This window comes from Pelodiscus sinensis, chromosome 18 (genome assembly GCF_049634645.1).
Source record: "Pelodiscus sinensis isolate JC-2024 chromosome 18, ASM4963464v1, whole genome shotgun sequence".
NCBI classification, from domain to species: Eukaryota; Metazoa; Chordata; order Testudines; family Trionychidae; genus Pelodiscus; species Pelodiscus sinensis.
In genome coordinates this window covers 24,479,401-24,494,948 of record NC_134728.1, presented here as the reverse complement: position 1 = coordinate 24,494,948, position 15,548 = coordinate 24,479,401, and the positions used below count along the sequence as shown (strand labels likewise).

The 15,548-nt window shown below is 45.0% G+C and overlaps 2 protein-coding genes across 3 annotated transcripts in view; one reads left to right on the top strand and one right to left on the bottom strand.

The window, feature by feature from the left end:
* Positions 1-8,364, top strand: part of RPN2 (ribophorin II) — a 40,340-nt gene extending 31,976 nt beyond the window's left edge. Inside the window, exons 17-18 of one of the 2 annotated variants that reach the window (XM_075901310.1) lie at positions 2,272-2,345; positions 5,613-8,364. In XM_075901310.1, coding sequence (XP_075757425.1) covers positions 2,272-2,323 — 52 coding nt within the window. In that variant the 3' untranslated portion in view covers positions 2,324-2,345; positions 5,613-8,364. The remainder of the gene's footprint in view (positions 1-2,271; positions 2,346-5,612) is intronic. The other variant, XM_075901311.1, reaches the window with a different exon arrangement.
* A 993-nt stretch (positions 8,365-9,357) lies between these two features.
* Positions 9,358-15,216, bottom strand: GHRH (growth hormone releasing hormone). The gene is made up of 5 exons (XM_025184020.2): positions 15,137-15,216; positions 11,530-11,661; positions 10,791-10,895; positions 9,787-9,918; positions 9,358-9,424 (listed from the first exon to the last, which is right to left on the bottom strand). Exons 1-5 carry the CDS (start codon positions 15,214-15,216, stop codon positions 9,358-9,360), a joined length of 516 nt encoding a protein of 171 aa, XP_025039805.2.
* Positions 15,217-15,548: the final 332 nt, after the last annotated feature.

Genomic DNA, 15,548 nt, shown 5'->3' with positions numbered 1-15,548 from the left:
TCCCTCCCAGATCCCCCTCTCCCTCCTGCACCCCAGTCCCCTACCCCAAGCTCCCTTCTGCACCCAGCCTGCATTCCAAACCCCACATCTCCTCTATTAATATCATGGAAGAGTGCAGTCCTTGACCACTTTCCAAAATCTTGATGTGCCCCACCCCCCTCCCCGCAATCAAAAATTATTGCCCACTTCTGGGCTAGGCAGTACTGCTGAAAAGGATCGGGGGGTTATAGTGGCTCACAAATTGGATACGAGTCAGCAATGTGGTGCAGTTGCAAAAAACACTAATTTTCTGGCTTGTATTAACAGGGGTGTCACATGAAAGACACTGAAGGTATTTATTTCTCTCTGTTCAGCAGTGGTGAAGCCTCAGCTGGAGAAGTGTGTGCTGTTATAGGGTCATACTTCTGTGATTCTGTGAACTTCACTGGAGCCACTGGTGGCTTAGCAATTTTAAGAGCCAGCCCACTCGTTTAGATGCCTAAATGCAGAGTTGGGAGCCTTATTTGAGGTACCCAGGTTTGAAGGTCTAGGCCATAACATTTTCCTTGGAAGAACTGTAATTACAACAAAGCATATGGTCTAACAGACAGTGTTCATGCCATGGTGTATTAAACTTAACATCAATACATTTACAGTAAGCTTCCACAGAGCTACTTACTGGGTAAACGATTTGTTATGAAGGGGATGTTGCTTTGACTTTCTATATGTTATAGGGTTGATCCAATTTCCATCAAATCCAGAGGAAAAATTCCTCTAGGATTAGCCTTTAAAATGTATCAGCCATGAGACTACAGTTCTAACTTGCTGTGCATGTGTAATTTCCCTTCCTTCTCCACTATTGTAAAGATGGGGCTCTTCAAGAAAGTTGAGAACGTGAGCATGTAACCAGCTACATTCCTAATGCCCCAAGCAAGTCCTTCCCCAGCCTGTATAATTGCTATCAACGTTTCCTGTGGCTTACCCATCAGCACAAACCTTCCTGCTGGAAGCAAAACTTTGTAAGAACATAAATCTAAAACTTAGTGGCCACACCCAATGGATACATTGTTGGCCCGCTAATCAGAGAGTCCATAGAACCTTCTCATTCATACCTCACCATTGCAAAGGCATCTTGCAAACACACGTGCACTTTGGCTGCCTTCAGATTGCTGCTCACTGACCCCAGCATCACTGCAGACAGAGTCATGGTCGTTTTCTTCCTAGGAGCCTCTGGTCCCTCAACTGCTGTCACTTTGTCTCATTTCAAGATTCAGGCTTTGATCCCTGTCTTGCGAGTGCAGTGCCTGGCTGCTGGGCTTATCCCTTGACATGTCAGAGGGATAAGTCAAACCTGTTCTCGTTTTTTTACCATGCCCTGGAAGGCGTTTGCACATGCACGTTGATATGGTTTTTTACAAAGCAATTTACCGAGAGAAACCTGCTTTGACTTTATATTGATTTATTGCCTTTAAAAATAAGCAATATTCAGATACTGCAGCTGAACACAGATGATCAGCTAGATCAACAGAGCTCAATCCCGTCTCAAAGCAGCATTTCCTAGCCATGCTTTGGGATGCACAGTGTGGTATTTCCACTCTCCTTGTTTGCATAGAGTTCTATCAGGAGTTCTTTTCTGACGGAGCTGTGTGTTGTCATTCCTTCCTGTGTTTCAGTTATTATTGCCAGTGCAGTAAGTCTGAAGTTTGCTTCTTGCTAAGATGATGAATAGAAATGGTAAAAGTAAAACTTAGTGTCTCTGTTAAGAAATCTGGAGAATCAAGGATTCATTGAAGCATATCACTGTTTCAGCTCTACCAGGGCTTCTGTTAGCAGATAAATGGGGGAATGACTTACTTCCTACCTCTCTGAACACCTTCTGCATGTTGAGCTATAAAGTTTCATTGATTGTGACACCTATGAGCTTTTACCAATACAATAGAACTTCCACTTAACTGTGGAACTTTCACACCTTCAGGCTCTCATATGACAATAATCTGCTAAAAGCATCATTGGTTGGCTTACTGCCAGCCCAGTGTAAGCCTTGTTGCTAGCCTATGTCAGATACTCAGAGCAATGGCTAACATGACACAGACTTTGAGACAAAGCCACTTTCCTGGTGTGGACAGCCCAGGAGAGGCAGCAACAGTACAGCTTGGCACACACCTGTGTCTTTATTGAAAGCATTGGAAGCCCTGGTTTTGCTTTTTGCGTTTTCTTTTATCTGCTCCAGTCCCTGGAGTGGGCTGCTCTCCTCCCTGTCCTCTGAATCTTTTCCCTCTCTCCTTTTGGCAGGATTGCTGCAGAACAGAGCAGTAGGTTGGCAAAGTATAGAACACTGCGGTAAAAGGGGGTTGCGCTTCCTAGAAGTAAGGGCTCTTTTGGAATTTGCCTTTCCCAGGCATTCTGGCTGCTTCATTTCATTCTCATCACTCACTCCTTGGCCAAAAGAAATCTTAGCTGAAGCCACGGCCCCTCCTGGCACATATGGCTTTGAATCTGGGATTGGCGGTGTATTTGTAATTATAGCTGTCTTTAGATGTTGTTCTGTTATCTACATGCAATGAGAGAAAATGACTTCTTTGTGAAGCCTTCATTTGCCAAAGTTTCTATGACATGTACCTACACAAACACACTTGCCTCCTTTTGATTGTGGACCTAAAGTTTCTGTATGACGATGAAACAAAAGCTAAATTAAGCTCAGGGACCTGGGATGGTTTATCATGCCTGTAATTGAATGACAAATGTTGTCTAGAGTGTAGTGAAAGTGGTCGTGGTACAAACTTCTCATATGCTGTCACTTACTTAGTCCTGACTTGCAGGGTTTCTGCTGTTTCATTCCTGGGCAGCATTAGCAAAGATTGCCAGGCAAGCTGAATGGTGTGTGTGGCTTTGTGGAGTGGGTAATGAGAGATCCAGCAGAAGCAAAGCCCAACTACTCACCTCTCTTGACTTGTGACCTAAGCCATGATTTAGCCACGTATCAAATTAGATGAGATTTGGTGGCTTGCACTGTGGCATTATAGAGTTTCAGGCCAGAAGGGACTGCTGAATCGACTGCCTTTGTGCCACAGGCCACCAGTCACCCAACACCTTCACACGAAGCCCATCAATGCATTACAGCTTGCAGGAGACTAGACTGATACGTGCCACAGGCAAATAACAGGAAGGACCGAGGCATGCCAGTGCTCATGGCCCATATAATGGAAAGGAAACGATTAAATAAGATATAGCCAAAAAATCCTGCAAGAGACTTCCCCTTCATGCTGCAGAGGAAGGTGAAAAAAAACCAAATTTCTGACCCCACTCCTGGTGAGCAAGTAGCCGCAAAGCATGTGAGCCAAAGCCAGGCAGACACCTGAGAGAGAACACACTCCATGCCACCTCAGAACCTGTCCCCCATGTCCAATGTCCCCTCTTCAGCCAGGCCATCCTTGATGCTTCAGAAGGAGGAGATGCGTTTAAAAACAAAACTCTGAGAACACTGAGGGAAGAAAATCCCTTCCTGACCTTCTCCATCAGCCCCTTCTATGTATGACATCACTAGCAGACTTACCTGGAATTGCCCAGGTCCTTGGGATGGGGGGGAGGGAGTGCAGGAGACTGGGAGCCAGGGGCCTGTTCTCCCTCCCCAGGCCACTCCCCAGCCTGCCTGAGCCTATTCCTCTCCCCAGGCAACCTGCCTAACCTGCCCAGGGCTGGGGGAGGGGAAAAGATTTAGGGTACGGGAGCCTACTTATTCAGTGTGCTGGCAGGCAAGATGGTGGACCCCAAGCTGTGCTGGCTACTCTGCAGGATAGTTCTTCCCGGTTGGCTCACACCCCCAGTGACAACACTCATATCGCATCTCTCTAACCAGCAGCCCCTACCTTTGCATGTTATGGAAAACTGCCCTTTTCCTGGAGCTTCTGGTTCTCCTGACACAACCCATCTATGACCTTGCTTTAAATTAGGAGAAAGAGGAAGCTGTCTACCAAGTTTGGTGGCCCTAGCTTGCTATTTAGGAGTTCTTGAACAAACAGACTCGCAGACAGATACACGGAGAGATGCAATCTAAAATCAGAGAGATTTTGAGAGAGCTCCCACATCCCTTTCCCAGTATAAAGCCCTTCATTTCTGCTGTGAATTTGGAGTGGAGAAAGTTCCCATTTACCATGTCCATGCTGTATTTACTAAGCAGTAGTCCTGGGGAATGAAGGGGGGGGGGTAGACTGCCCAGCAGCATGCTGCCTGTCTTTCTGCATGTCTCTTGTTTCTATGCATGTGTGATACCTGCATTTCTTCTGTGCTCTTTGCATTCTTTCAGGGATGAGAGAGGAAAGAGGGAGAATGCATTCATCTGATAGAATTCAAACTAGGGATGTGATCACATAGTTTAGAATGCGATTAACCAATGAGCCTGCTACAGAGGCAGCAGGGAAGGGGGAAGGAGAAGCAAGTGCTTGCCTCTCTTCTGTCCCCTCTCTCCTCCCCCACCCCTCCGCACCGGTGTGAAAATTTCAGTGGATACGTGTTTACACAAATAAATGCATTTTAACATCCCTAATTGAAACCACTGCAAAATACACTGATGAAAGCTCTCTCATGCTTCTCTTTGTTTTGAAGTATGTACAAATGTACCTATCCAGTACTCTAGGCACGCATAATGAGAACATTTAATGTCCACAACATGGAAGATTTGGCCTCATGTCCCTTTCCAGACCCTTTCAAGATATTCCTGTCACCACCTCTCCTTTCCCTCACAGGGGCTTTTGAACCTTTGCATACACACAAAAAAAAAAAGGCTGACGTAGATTGAGTACAGAGCCAATTCCTCTTAGGTGAGCTTATCATTTTGTTCTAGCTGACGAATGGTCATAATATTAAATCCTTGCTGTTGCAATGTGGAGTAGGTATGGTATGGCTTTGTATATCCCTTGTATGCTTCCTTAGCCCGAGCTAAATGCTGTAAGCTCTGAGCACCTGTTTTTGCCAGCCCCTCAAAACCACAGCCAGGGTTCCTCTGATACTCCAAGAGTGCATCACACATCAGTTTGCACTTTACTGGAACAGAGTTCAGTGTATACAACCTCTGAACTCTGAGAGTGTTGGGGGCTGACTCAAAAGCACTGAAGACCCAGACCTCTAATTGAAGTCAGTGTATCTTGCAGGTGTGCAGCACCTTGGGTTTTGTCCCTTCCCAGAATAGGGCCTTGTCATGTATGTGCAGGATTTCTCTTGGCTCTGGCTTAACCCTTCAGTTCACATGGAGGTGGCTATTAACTTGGAGAAGAGATCTTAAGTCTTCCTTTTAAGACCCAGACCCACTTGTTCTAATTGCATAAACCAGCAGTTTCTTGGTAGGTTTAAAAATTGGACTAAGCCTGTTGTAAGCTTTGCACTCAGCCACCATTTTTTAATTCAGTTTTTGTTTTGCAAGGCTGATCTCCTCTACCATGTGCCAGAAATCTGCAATTGTGTTTTCTGGACATTTCATTGCTCTTTCTGTTTGCCACCCTCTCCTTGTTATGTTGTGCTGTGGCTTATGTTTGACATGAAAAAGAAACGGTCTTCCCTCAAAAGAGCATGGGACACTTAATAAGTGAAGAATTGCAGCTTTTCACTGAATGTTAATTTGGTTGGAATTTCTCTTTCAGGACACATTAGTACTAGAAGAATGGAGGAAATAGGAGGAAAACCCCCAAATCTCCACTGAAAAGTGGCCAAGAAACAGTCCAACAGCCAGAAGTTGGAAGGCAGTAAAGAATTTGTTTATAAAGTCAAGAGAATTGTGGTTATACTTTTTAATGTTTTCCTTCACTTGTGTTTAATGACTGGCTGAGCACTTTTGGAATTAAGCCAGCAAGGTCCATGTCTTTTCTTCCATTCCTCCCCTCTCTCCCCCTCCCCCCCCCCCCCCGGCCCCCGCTCCGAGTGTTAATTCTGACAGGACACATTTTGTAATTCCGACTTCCCTCTCCTCTGCTGCCACTCTGTCCCCTCCCTAGCTCCTGCAGAATAAAGGGGATAATGAGAGGAAAGACGAGTTCAGTGTTTTATTCCCAACTGTTGTGATGTAACATTGTGAGTTCCATGTGGCTTTGTTTAGCCCATAATTTCTTTAGTCTAGGCAATGCATGTTGTATTGTGTGACGTTTCTCTCTTTGTGATGTTGCTCCTGCAGTTTGGTTGGCATTTGCTTTCAGGTCCTTCTCTGCCTTCTTCCCATTCTATTCCAAAGTAACTAAGTTTGTGCAACAGGCCTTTTTTACTCCTGTGCTGTGTTCAATGATAGTTGCAGAGGATACAGTTGTGAATCCCACATCTGCCTTTCTCCAGTAACTGCTGTTGTGTGCACGGAAACACTGTGTATAAGCTCTGTTTGTACTGACGTGAGAGACCCTGGTCTTAGAACCAAGAATCGAGAGCCACTTCCATGCTTAAAGCCGGGTGAGAAACTGTCCATGGTGCTGAAATACAAAGACTGATGTGCACCCTTCCTTTTATTCAATTGTTAATTATTTTTCATGGGTCCCACACAGCACTAGTGAGACTCCAGTGCATTCAACCAGCTCTGACATCAGAGTAACTTTGTTACCCTAGCTCTGTTTCCATTCCAGCACCAACCTCACCACTTCCAGGGTGATTTCTCAGTTTTGTCTCTTTTTATAGTAGAGGCAGGGATGTGTTTTCTGATGCAATGAATATTGAATGTTTACAATGAGCGTGCTAGTTATAACATGACAATGTTTATTGGATTTGTTTTGAAATCTAAAGAACTGGTTGAACACTAAGCCATGCTGTCTACACATTCCTGCGCCATTGGAGCCCAGCCTAGGTTTACTGGAAGGCCAAAGGTAAATCTGAGTAATGCCTTAATAATCCACATCCCAATGGTGGTGTATCACTGACATTTTAGCTCTGTTATCTTAGCCTCTCGCTGTGAGTTTTACTCCCGTCCTTTTTCTTCAGTCAATTGCTCCTTGCACAGGAATAGACAACTCCCCTCCCCCCCTTTTTTTAAGAAACACCTTTTCTGTATTGTTCTGAAGATATATATATATTTATATTTGTTTAATGTTAGTACTCTGCCTGGACTTTTCAGTTTCCCTCCTTGCAGCTGTTACCTATCACTGCAGCCGTAGTGTTGAAGGTCCAGGAATCTCCCAACTAGTGCAGGACATTATGGCTGAAGGAACGTTGGTAAAACACTCCGCAGTACCCCAGCTGATTTACATGGAGCTACACCATGGAACGGGAATTTTCAGGCTACATTTTTAGATCATCTAAATCTGCATTCGCCACCAGTTACATCCATAACTGGAAGTAGATGATAGATGTTAGCTTCTTACTTCCTTGACTGCATGTGTGGGTGAAAATTTAGCAGTCTGCCATTAGTGCCCATAGTTGAATGACTGCCATTAGATAGAAGGGAAAAATTGTTCCTACAAATCTAGAGGCTGAGTTGAAGCCTCTTCCAGATATTTAATATTCACAATGTGTGAAATAATAAACATTCATACTCAAACCTGCCAGCTGGAGCCCATTTTCATATCTCGTCACCTCATGGAAAAAAAGCGGAGAGATTCTCCAATCCAGGTTTGACCTAGGCAAAGATCTAATACAGTGAGACACATCTACAAAGGTCTTATCCTCTGCTTGTGTATGTGCAACATTATACCTGAGCCTGGAGTTGGCAAGTGCAGACACTGCCCTGTACTTTTTTCATAGCCTAGCACAGCTGTTTGAATTAGCCTTTGAAAACCAACTGGAAAATATGTCCTTAGTGTGCATTGCACAGATAATGTAGCTCGTGACCAAGAAACAGGCATGTCTCAAGAGAGGAGGAGGAATCTTAACCTGCGGTTGGACAAGTTTATTCTCAACAGTTTTTATTTTTGCTGCAGTGATGGAAAAGCAAAACTCACCTGGAATTATTTACATATCATCTGAAGGCATAACTGTTACAGTGCAGTAGTAGGAAAGTCATTATGCCAGAGAAGGAAGCTGAATATTGTTTATCCTCTGTATCTCTGACACTGGAGAGGGGTTTTATGGCACGGGGAGGGGAGGAACACAACATATTTCCCCTTCTAACGGGCCATGAGACGTTACACAGGCATCCTAAATGTGAGAAATAATGGTGCAATGGAGGTAGAAGTAAACTTAATAATGCTCCACCGCGATAGTTTAAATATACTGACCAGTATAATCTGACATTTCTGTGCATTGTCAGAGGGGAGTATCATTTACACCAAATTAACCCCGCGCTGGGCTTGCTGGGGAGTGCAGTCTTTCTGCAAGAATTCTGGACAGGACAAGAGAGTCCTGTGTGAGGCCAGTGATGTTTCCAGTATATTGTGTACATGTGTCTTTTTTCTGAAGAAATAAATCTATAATGTGCAATCATGTAATGCATGATCTGGTCTCTGTTGGACATGTATCCAGAAGCAGGAAGAGTCAAATCAATGTATAGACTAAATTTACATGGATACCAAAAGGTAATTTTTAGTAGTCTGCATGTTTATTGAATAAGCAAACTTCCAGACAGAGCAGTAACTCAGAAGATTTCTTTCTGTAGCACTTGATTCAGAAATTTTGTTGAGATTGTAGCTAATCAAATGTCTGCCTTGGGCTAGGTGCACACAGGACTGAGAAATCCTGTACAGACCAGAGCAGATAACAGACCTCTGGCCAAGAGCATATGGAGGGGAATAATTTAAGGACTGATTTGAATTAACCTGGGCATTGTTTTAAAGTCACTATCTGATTCCTTTATGAAATGTCTCTCTAGATTCCAAGAAGGATATGCATGGATTACAGCTCTTCATGTCCAGGATCTTGTCTTTGCTGCTGTGGGTTGTTTATTCTACAGCCAGGTTCATTATCTCTGAATAACTCCTGAGGGGGGAAAACAAGACTGAGGCAGTTGCTTGTGAGTAAAGACATAACATATATGTTACCTCAACCACAAGCTCACCAGAGCTGTCATCACTGGCTATAAGAGTAGACAAGCAACTCAGGCAAAAGAAGGAAAAGCAAGCGAGCTGGGTGAGGAGGGTTCCCCTGTTTGCTGTAGCTCCCCATTCATGAAAGCATTTGATTTTGAGACAGTTTTCAAATACCAGTTTTCGTGGCAACCACCTTCAAGCCAAAGTTAGGCTCTAAATCTGGGGTTAGATACACAAGCGATACGATTTTTTTCAGAGATGCGGAGAACTCACCACTTCATTGGGTGCTGTTCCATACTGCGATGGACACTGGTTACTCACCATCTGCACAGTAAAGCTTGTCTTAAGCCTTTCTTTTCCCACTACAGAGCACTGCAAAAGCCGGGTATTGCCCAAAGGCCAGCAGCTAGGAATTGGTACTCACCAGAGCATGAAGAGAAGGGGGAGAGATTTACAATTTCATGAGCTTGGTGAGGGTGTCGAAGTCCTCTACATGATAACTGTTGACATCCGGAGGCCTGAATAAGAGGAGAGAGCTGGGTAGGTAGTGAAAACAACAAATCACTGTTGTGATTACTCTGTTAGAAAACAGCAGAGTTGGGGGAAAAGACAAGTTGATGAGGTACAGGACTATACTAGCCATGCTGTAAAGAGGAGGTACCATCTTAAGTTTCCCCCAATACAGATGTGCCATGCTAACCATTAGAAAGAATGTATTGGAGGAATATTGCCTGCTGCCATCTTTTCACCCCCGTAAGTCAGATAGGAATAAGGACCTATTCCTGCTCCCATCGAAATGTACAGCAAAACTCCCGTTGACAGAAATGGGGTTAGGCTTATAGGGTTAGGATTACATTTCAAGGGAGAGCTTTCTACCTACCTCTGATTCTGCAATATGGCTCCCAAGAAATTCCTTAATTCCATCTGCTGGTGGTAGCGGCTGTCCATCAAGATGCTCTCAGACTGGCGTCTAGTCAAAAATTCATGCTTCCCTTCTGCTGGACTGCGTTCACTGCTTCGATTATGCAAAGAACAAGAATGGTTGCTAGAATAGCGCTCTGCAGACAGGAACTTTACAAGCAGTTTCTCCATCACTTGTCTAGAGTACAGAGTTTTTTCAGAAAAATGGCAATTTTCCAAAAACAAATTCAATTACATCCACACTGCAATCGTGTTCTTTCAAAAAAAAATTTGAAAGAACTGAGGGGGTTTTCTGAGATTGGTAAACCTCTTTCTACAGGGAAGCCTTTTTCCGAAAGAGCTTTTTTGGAAAAATGTGCATGTGTGGACGGGGACAAGGGAGTTCTTTCACAAGAAGAGGAAAAAGCACAGGTGCCCATAGTAATCACAGCTTACATGCGAGAGCATGTCCATTCAGTGTGGATGCTATCTGTCAAAAAAGCAGATTGCTTTTTCGATGCGCTTTGGCAGTGTGGACACGCTCTTTTGGAGAGAGGTGTGGGTTTTTTTTGGTTTTTTTTTTTTTTGGAAGATCTCTTCCAGAAAAGCTTCTTCCGAAAGAAGCCTGCAGTCTAGACACTTATCAGTGAATGATAATACCTACTGCTTCCTACAAAGGTTCTAGCCAGTTACTAAGGCAGCGGAGATTTAGCATAACCCTGAAGCTAATAGGTTGGAAAGGAAAGGATTAAAAACAAAGCTTCCTTCCAAAAAAGCTGTGATTATGTGGATCATTTAAAAAACGTAGGGATGCAGGGGTCTTAGAGGAAGAGGCGTGTTCTTGTACTCCTGGTGAAACAGTGCGAAAAGAATGTGACAAGGAGAGATGGGTCCAGCAGCCTGGATGGAACATTCTCTGTTTTAGTTGTGTGACATGCAGAGTCCCAATCCGGTAATAAAAGGAAACAGGAAAGGTGATCTTACCCCAGCCGTTTGCCTATAATGGTTTGTAAGTTCTTCCGGGCAGAAATCTGACCCAAGACTTTCCGGTATTGGTTAGTGAATATGGCATCGGCGTGACGCTGCATCCTAATGATAGGAGAGACAGACTGGCTGCATAATACACCCTTTTGGTAAGGAATCAACTTTTAAAATGCCAAAAAAAATCATATTTGATGGTGCAGGGAGAGGAGTTAAGGGGCAAACACCCATCACTGAATCTGTATCTGACTGCTTTTCTGGGGGAGAATAAAAAGTATTTTTTTAAATTCATGATGTGGCAACAGTGGGAAAGTCTCCCAACCAATCTGGAACTGCTGGGGAAAAGTGGCTACAAATTAAAAAACAAAGTTGTAAAGGGCCCAAAGGCTTGCGAATGTCCCTATGTTCTAGCTGTTCCCCAGCAGCACCATGGGACTCTTAGGAGTGAATACAGCTGGGACATGAGTTTGAGAAGCCCCCAGAGATAATGATGCATTTGGGGTGGTAATTTCTTCTAGAGAAAGCAGACCATTTTTGCAAAAAAATTATTTTAATCAAAAAACCCATTTTCCATTGGAAAAGAGTTTGGAAAAATTTCAGCCAGACCTTGAGCTCATTTGTAATTTCTGCAAAATATCCTGAAGTGCTCTCGTACCCCCTTGTTTCCCTTCTGGGCTGCAGTTTAGGAAGAACTTAACTGGGGCGCCCTTTGTGTGTTGGGATTGGGGAGTGAAGCACCTACCTTTTTTCAGCAGGGTTGGTTAGAAAACCCTCCTCCTCCTGCTGCTCCACAGAGAGATTGTTGTTCTGCACTGGACTGCCATCCTGGAGCTGAAAGCTCACCGCGTTGGTAGAGACGGGCTGTGGATTGTACCTGTAAGGCAGGGTTTACCTTAGGGGGCCCTACTCAGTGCTACTAGACTGATGCCCCAAGGCTCAACGGCAGCCAGTGGCGGAGGGAGAGAGATGTTGTTTTATAATCTTCAGCAACACAGAAATGAAATTGTTTTAAAGCCAGTTTTAAACTAAGGTCCTGTTGACTAACACAGTAAACAGCTGCTGCTGTTCATTATTGATGGCACTCCGTCAGTGCACATGGCATGCACCAAGCCAATCCCTGGGCCAAACTGCTCAGCACTGAAATCTGACAGCACAGTGACACACGGGAGCGATGGGTGGGTTTATGCGTTTGATAGACCCAAAGGGGTCTAGTGTTTGGTGCCTTATTGAAAAGCCTCATGGACCAGTTGTGTTCTCAGGAGCTATTTGAATGAGGAGGGGGAAGTTGTTTGGGCAGCGTGAGTGGGAAGGAGTTCCAGGCATAGGATCTGACCTCGCTGCTATTGATATTTGTTTATTGTTTGTATCATTGTAACATCTAGGAGCCCAAGTTAGGAACCACACTTCATGGTAGCAGTTGCTGTACACAGACCACAAAGAAAGTTAAGCCCCCACTGATGATAGTGGGTGCAGAATCAGACGCCCAGGGGAGCACTATTTATAACTGTAAACAGTCCCTCAACCTGCTTTCTGGTTTCCCAGTTTACAGCTGCTTCTGCTTCCAAGCCTGTTAAATAGCTTCCTTACCACTTGAATGGATCTTTCAGGGAGTCAGTGTTCTGCTAATAGGTCTGGCAGGCTTTTTCTCTTTTTAAATTAACTAGATCCTTTCCGGGAGGGAGACTCGCATTGCTGCAGCAGCCACAGAACAGGGCGATGAAGAGGCGGATAGGACATTAAGACCCAGTGGTGTCCCATACAGCTGCATATTCTGTGTAGGGGTAAGGACAGCCCTTCTTGAAGAGACCTCAGGAGATTAAGTCCAGTTCCCTGCACTCATGGCAGGACCAAGCACCATCTAAAATGAGCCAGCAGCAGTGAGCACAGCCTTGTTGTAGTCCTCACTGTCTCCCTCTCACCACTATGGCCTTCGCTACTGGGCTAACTCCCAGCAGTCCTTAAGTGGCGCTCTGCTGGTTTCACCTTAGTATGGCTCGTTCTTTCCTTCCCTGCCTCATAGACACAGCACAGGTGGTCTCTCTTGCTGCCCTCCATATCTGAAAGCTGCCTACACACTACTTATACCAATAAGGCATCTTTCAAGATTAGAAACACAAGTCCCAGTCACTAACCAGATCCCCTTTTCTGAACTGCCAGCCTACCCAGGCAAAACACAACTGATTGGGTTCTCACTATGCTGGTCCTTGAAAACAAAGACTAAAGTCTTTTCCATGGAGATGAGGGAGAAATATGAATCCATTTGCTCCAGAGTGCAACTGGAGTTGGTTTTGCAGATCATCTCTTTTTTTGAATTTCAAAAATAAGATAATTTCAACAGATGGCAGAGAGATACTTAAATTCATTCATTTTAGTACATAACCCTTCAATCCAAATACCACCAAAGCACTTCAATGCAAGTGGATAAAAATACAAAGAAGCAAAGAAAACTATCTTGTACTTACAACTTTTTAATTAAAGACAGAACTGGTTGTACCATCTATATTATTATGGTTGCTCAACATTTCCCATTATAAGACCCTGTTTACAATTGTTTATAATTTTGCCAACCATTTAGGCTGAAATTTTCCATGCCAGGCTGATTTTTTTTTAATTTTAACCAAAATGTTCAGCTATTCCCAAAAATGAGACCAAGATCAAATGTGTTTTTCTCTATTAAAATTTGAGACCTTTTTTTAAAAATGCCTTTGCAGGCCTGAACGTGGGAGCAGGGACTCGATATTTGACAAGGGGGCAGCCTTTGTGTCAGGGAAGCATCTTTTGCCCTTCCTATTACATCCATTCGAAGACTGACACTGGTTTAGGACTGGGACTAGGAACCGGAGAGGGAGCACAATAGGAGTAGGAGAGATGATCCCGACAAGGAATTTGGTCTGGCAGAGAATTTGGACTGGCTGAGCAAAGGAACTGGGTGAGAGGAGTAGAAGATGCGAGTTGGCAAGGGGAACGGGAATTGGGGCTTGACCTGCAAGCCCATGAGAGCACAGTAATATGGAAAAATCCTCTGAGAGCACTGAACGAATATGCACAGTAGGGCCAAATTAATGCTAAGCAGGCAACCTGAATTCTGGCCCGGCCTATTTTTGGAGTGTTTGACATTACAACCTTAATGTCAGGGGAGGGAGAAAGAGAGATGGGGGATTGCCAATGAACTATAAGGACAGTCCACTGTAGGTCACTAGTTCAAATCCAGCATGGGTCGGTAGCATCAAAAAATCATGACTCTGCTGGCAGTATGGCTCATCTGTAGGAGCTTCTGATTCTAGGCATTTTCCACTGGCTTGAGTTGGATTTTTATCCTGCCCCCAGCCCTATGGTATCTGAGCACTGACCAAGCGCCTGTTGCTACCAGTTGGCATCTCAGTGGAGACTGAACCTGAGGTCTGTTGCTGTAGCAGGGAGGGGGAAGGTGGTTGTGTTGTCCATGTACCTGTTCTATGACTAAGCAGACAACTTAGGCTCCAGGGCAGCTGCCCTAGCTGCTATTGCCAGCCCTGAACTTACATATTTTGTTTTAAAACTGTTTAGGCCATTTGACCCTTGCTGTCCCTTGTTTCAAGTGCACCAGTGTTTTGCTCAAGGGCTTATATCTATGCTTCCCGTTGTGTCAGGCACAAGGTCTGTTAACAAGGCCAGCAAACTGTTGTGGTCCATTATACCATTCCTGAGTGCACACCCATCACCAAAGAGCAGGCAAGGAGTGAATACTGGACTCAACATTGTGGCCCGCATCTTCCATGCACCAAGGACCCAGACAAACCAGAGAGCTGTGGACCCGCTAACAGCAATGTAAACAGCTGCTCGTGGCTGAGAAATGCGGAGGAGGAAAAGCTTGTTCTCACTGAAGCATAAACTAATGTTTAAACAAGACAATTTGGCACAACCTGCAGGGGGCTGCACAGGAGACTTTCAGCTCTGACACTGCAGGGTGTGCTGTGGGCCATGTGTGGGAGGTGCTCCAGGAGCAGCTGTGGATCAGGACTGAGGTGAGCAGACAGGGCTACAGCAAGGGGCAGAGATCAGGACAGAAATAGCAGGTCAGGAGTGAGGTGAACTGGCGGCATTTGCAGAGCGGGACTGAAATAGCAGAGGATGTTGCTGGTCAGGGTCAAGAGCTGTCACAGCTGGTGGTGGGAGAAAGCGGAATGCTCTGCCAGTCAACGCTGTCAGAGCTGTGGGGGGAAGCTGGCAAAAATGCTGCCTGCAGCTTCCTGAGCCTGGTATGGAAATCCACCGAATGCTCAGGCCAGGAAATAGGTGTGACGTCAGAGAAACGGGATGGGGAGGGGAATCGTTCGTACGTGCAGGAAGTTAAGGGGCTTGGCACCTACCTGAGAGCTGGATAGAGAGGAGAAGAGATGGAGCACATGACTAAATGGAGAAACAGGAGGAAGATGGCCCTGTGCAGCATCCTTCACCCTTCTGGAATGGCCTGAAAACAAGAGAAATCCAAATTAGTGATTGTAACAGACACTCTCACACAACCCTTGGGAGCTCTGACCACGTCCCTGCCAGTGGGTTGGGAAAAGGCTTCTTGAATGTGCCTGGGCGCTCTGAGCTACGTCTTCATTTTCTCAGGCTCAAGTCATGAGCCCTGTGTGGTCAGCCTCAATGGGACCAAAATCGCCCTGCAGCCTATATTTATGAAACCCGCCATGAACGTTCCCTTGCAAGTCAATGGCCTCAGCGCATCAGTGTCCGGCGCAGCATGGAAATTTATCACCTCACCAGCCACCACCTCAG

Bases quoted from the DNA above. Each gene is read 5' to 3' on its own strand.
- GHRH (XM_025184020.2), bottom strand. From the start codon at position 15,216: ATGCTGCACAGGGCCATCTTCCTCCTGTTTCTCCATTTAGTCATGTGC. The intron at 10,896-11,529 runs GTAGGTGCTTCA...TCCTATCATTAG, and splicing joins ACCAACCCTGCTGAAAAAAG to GATGCAGCGTCACGCCGATG. The intron at 9,919-10,790 runs GTAAGATCACCT...TAATCGAAGCAG, and splicing joins ATTATAGGCAAACGGCTGGG to TGAACGCAGTCCAGCAGAAG.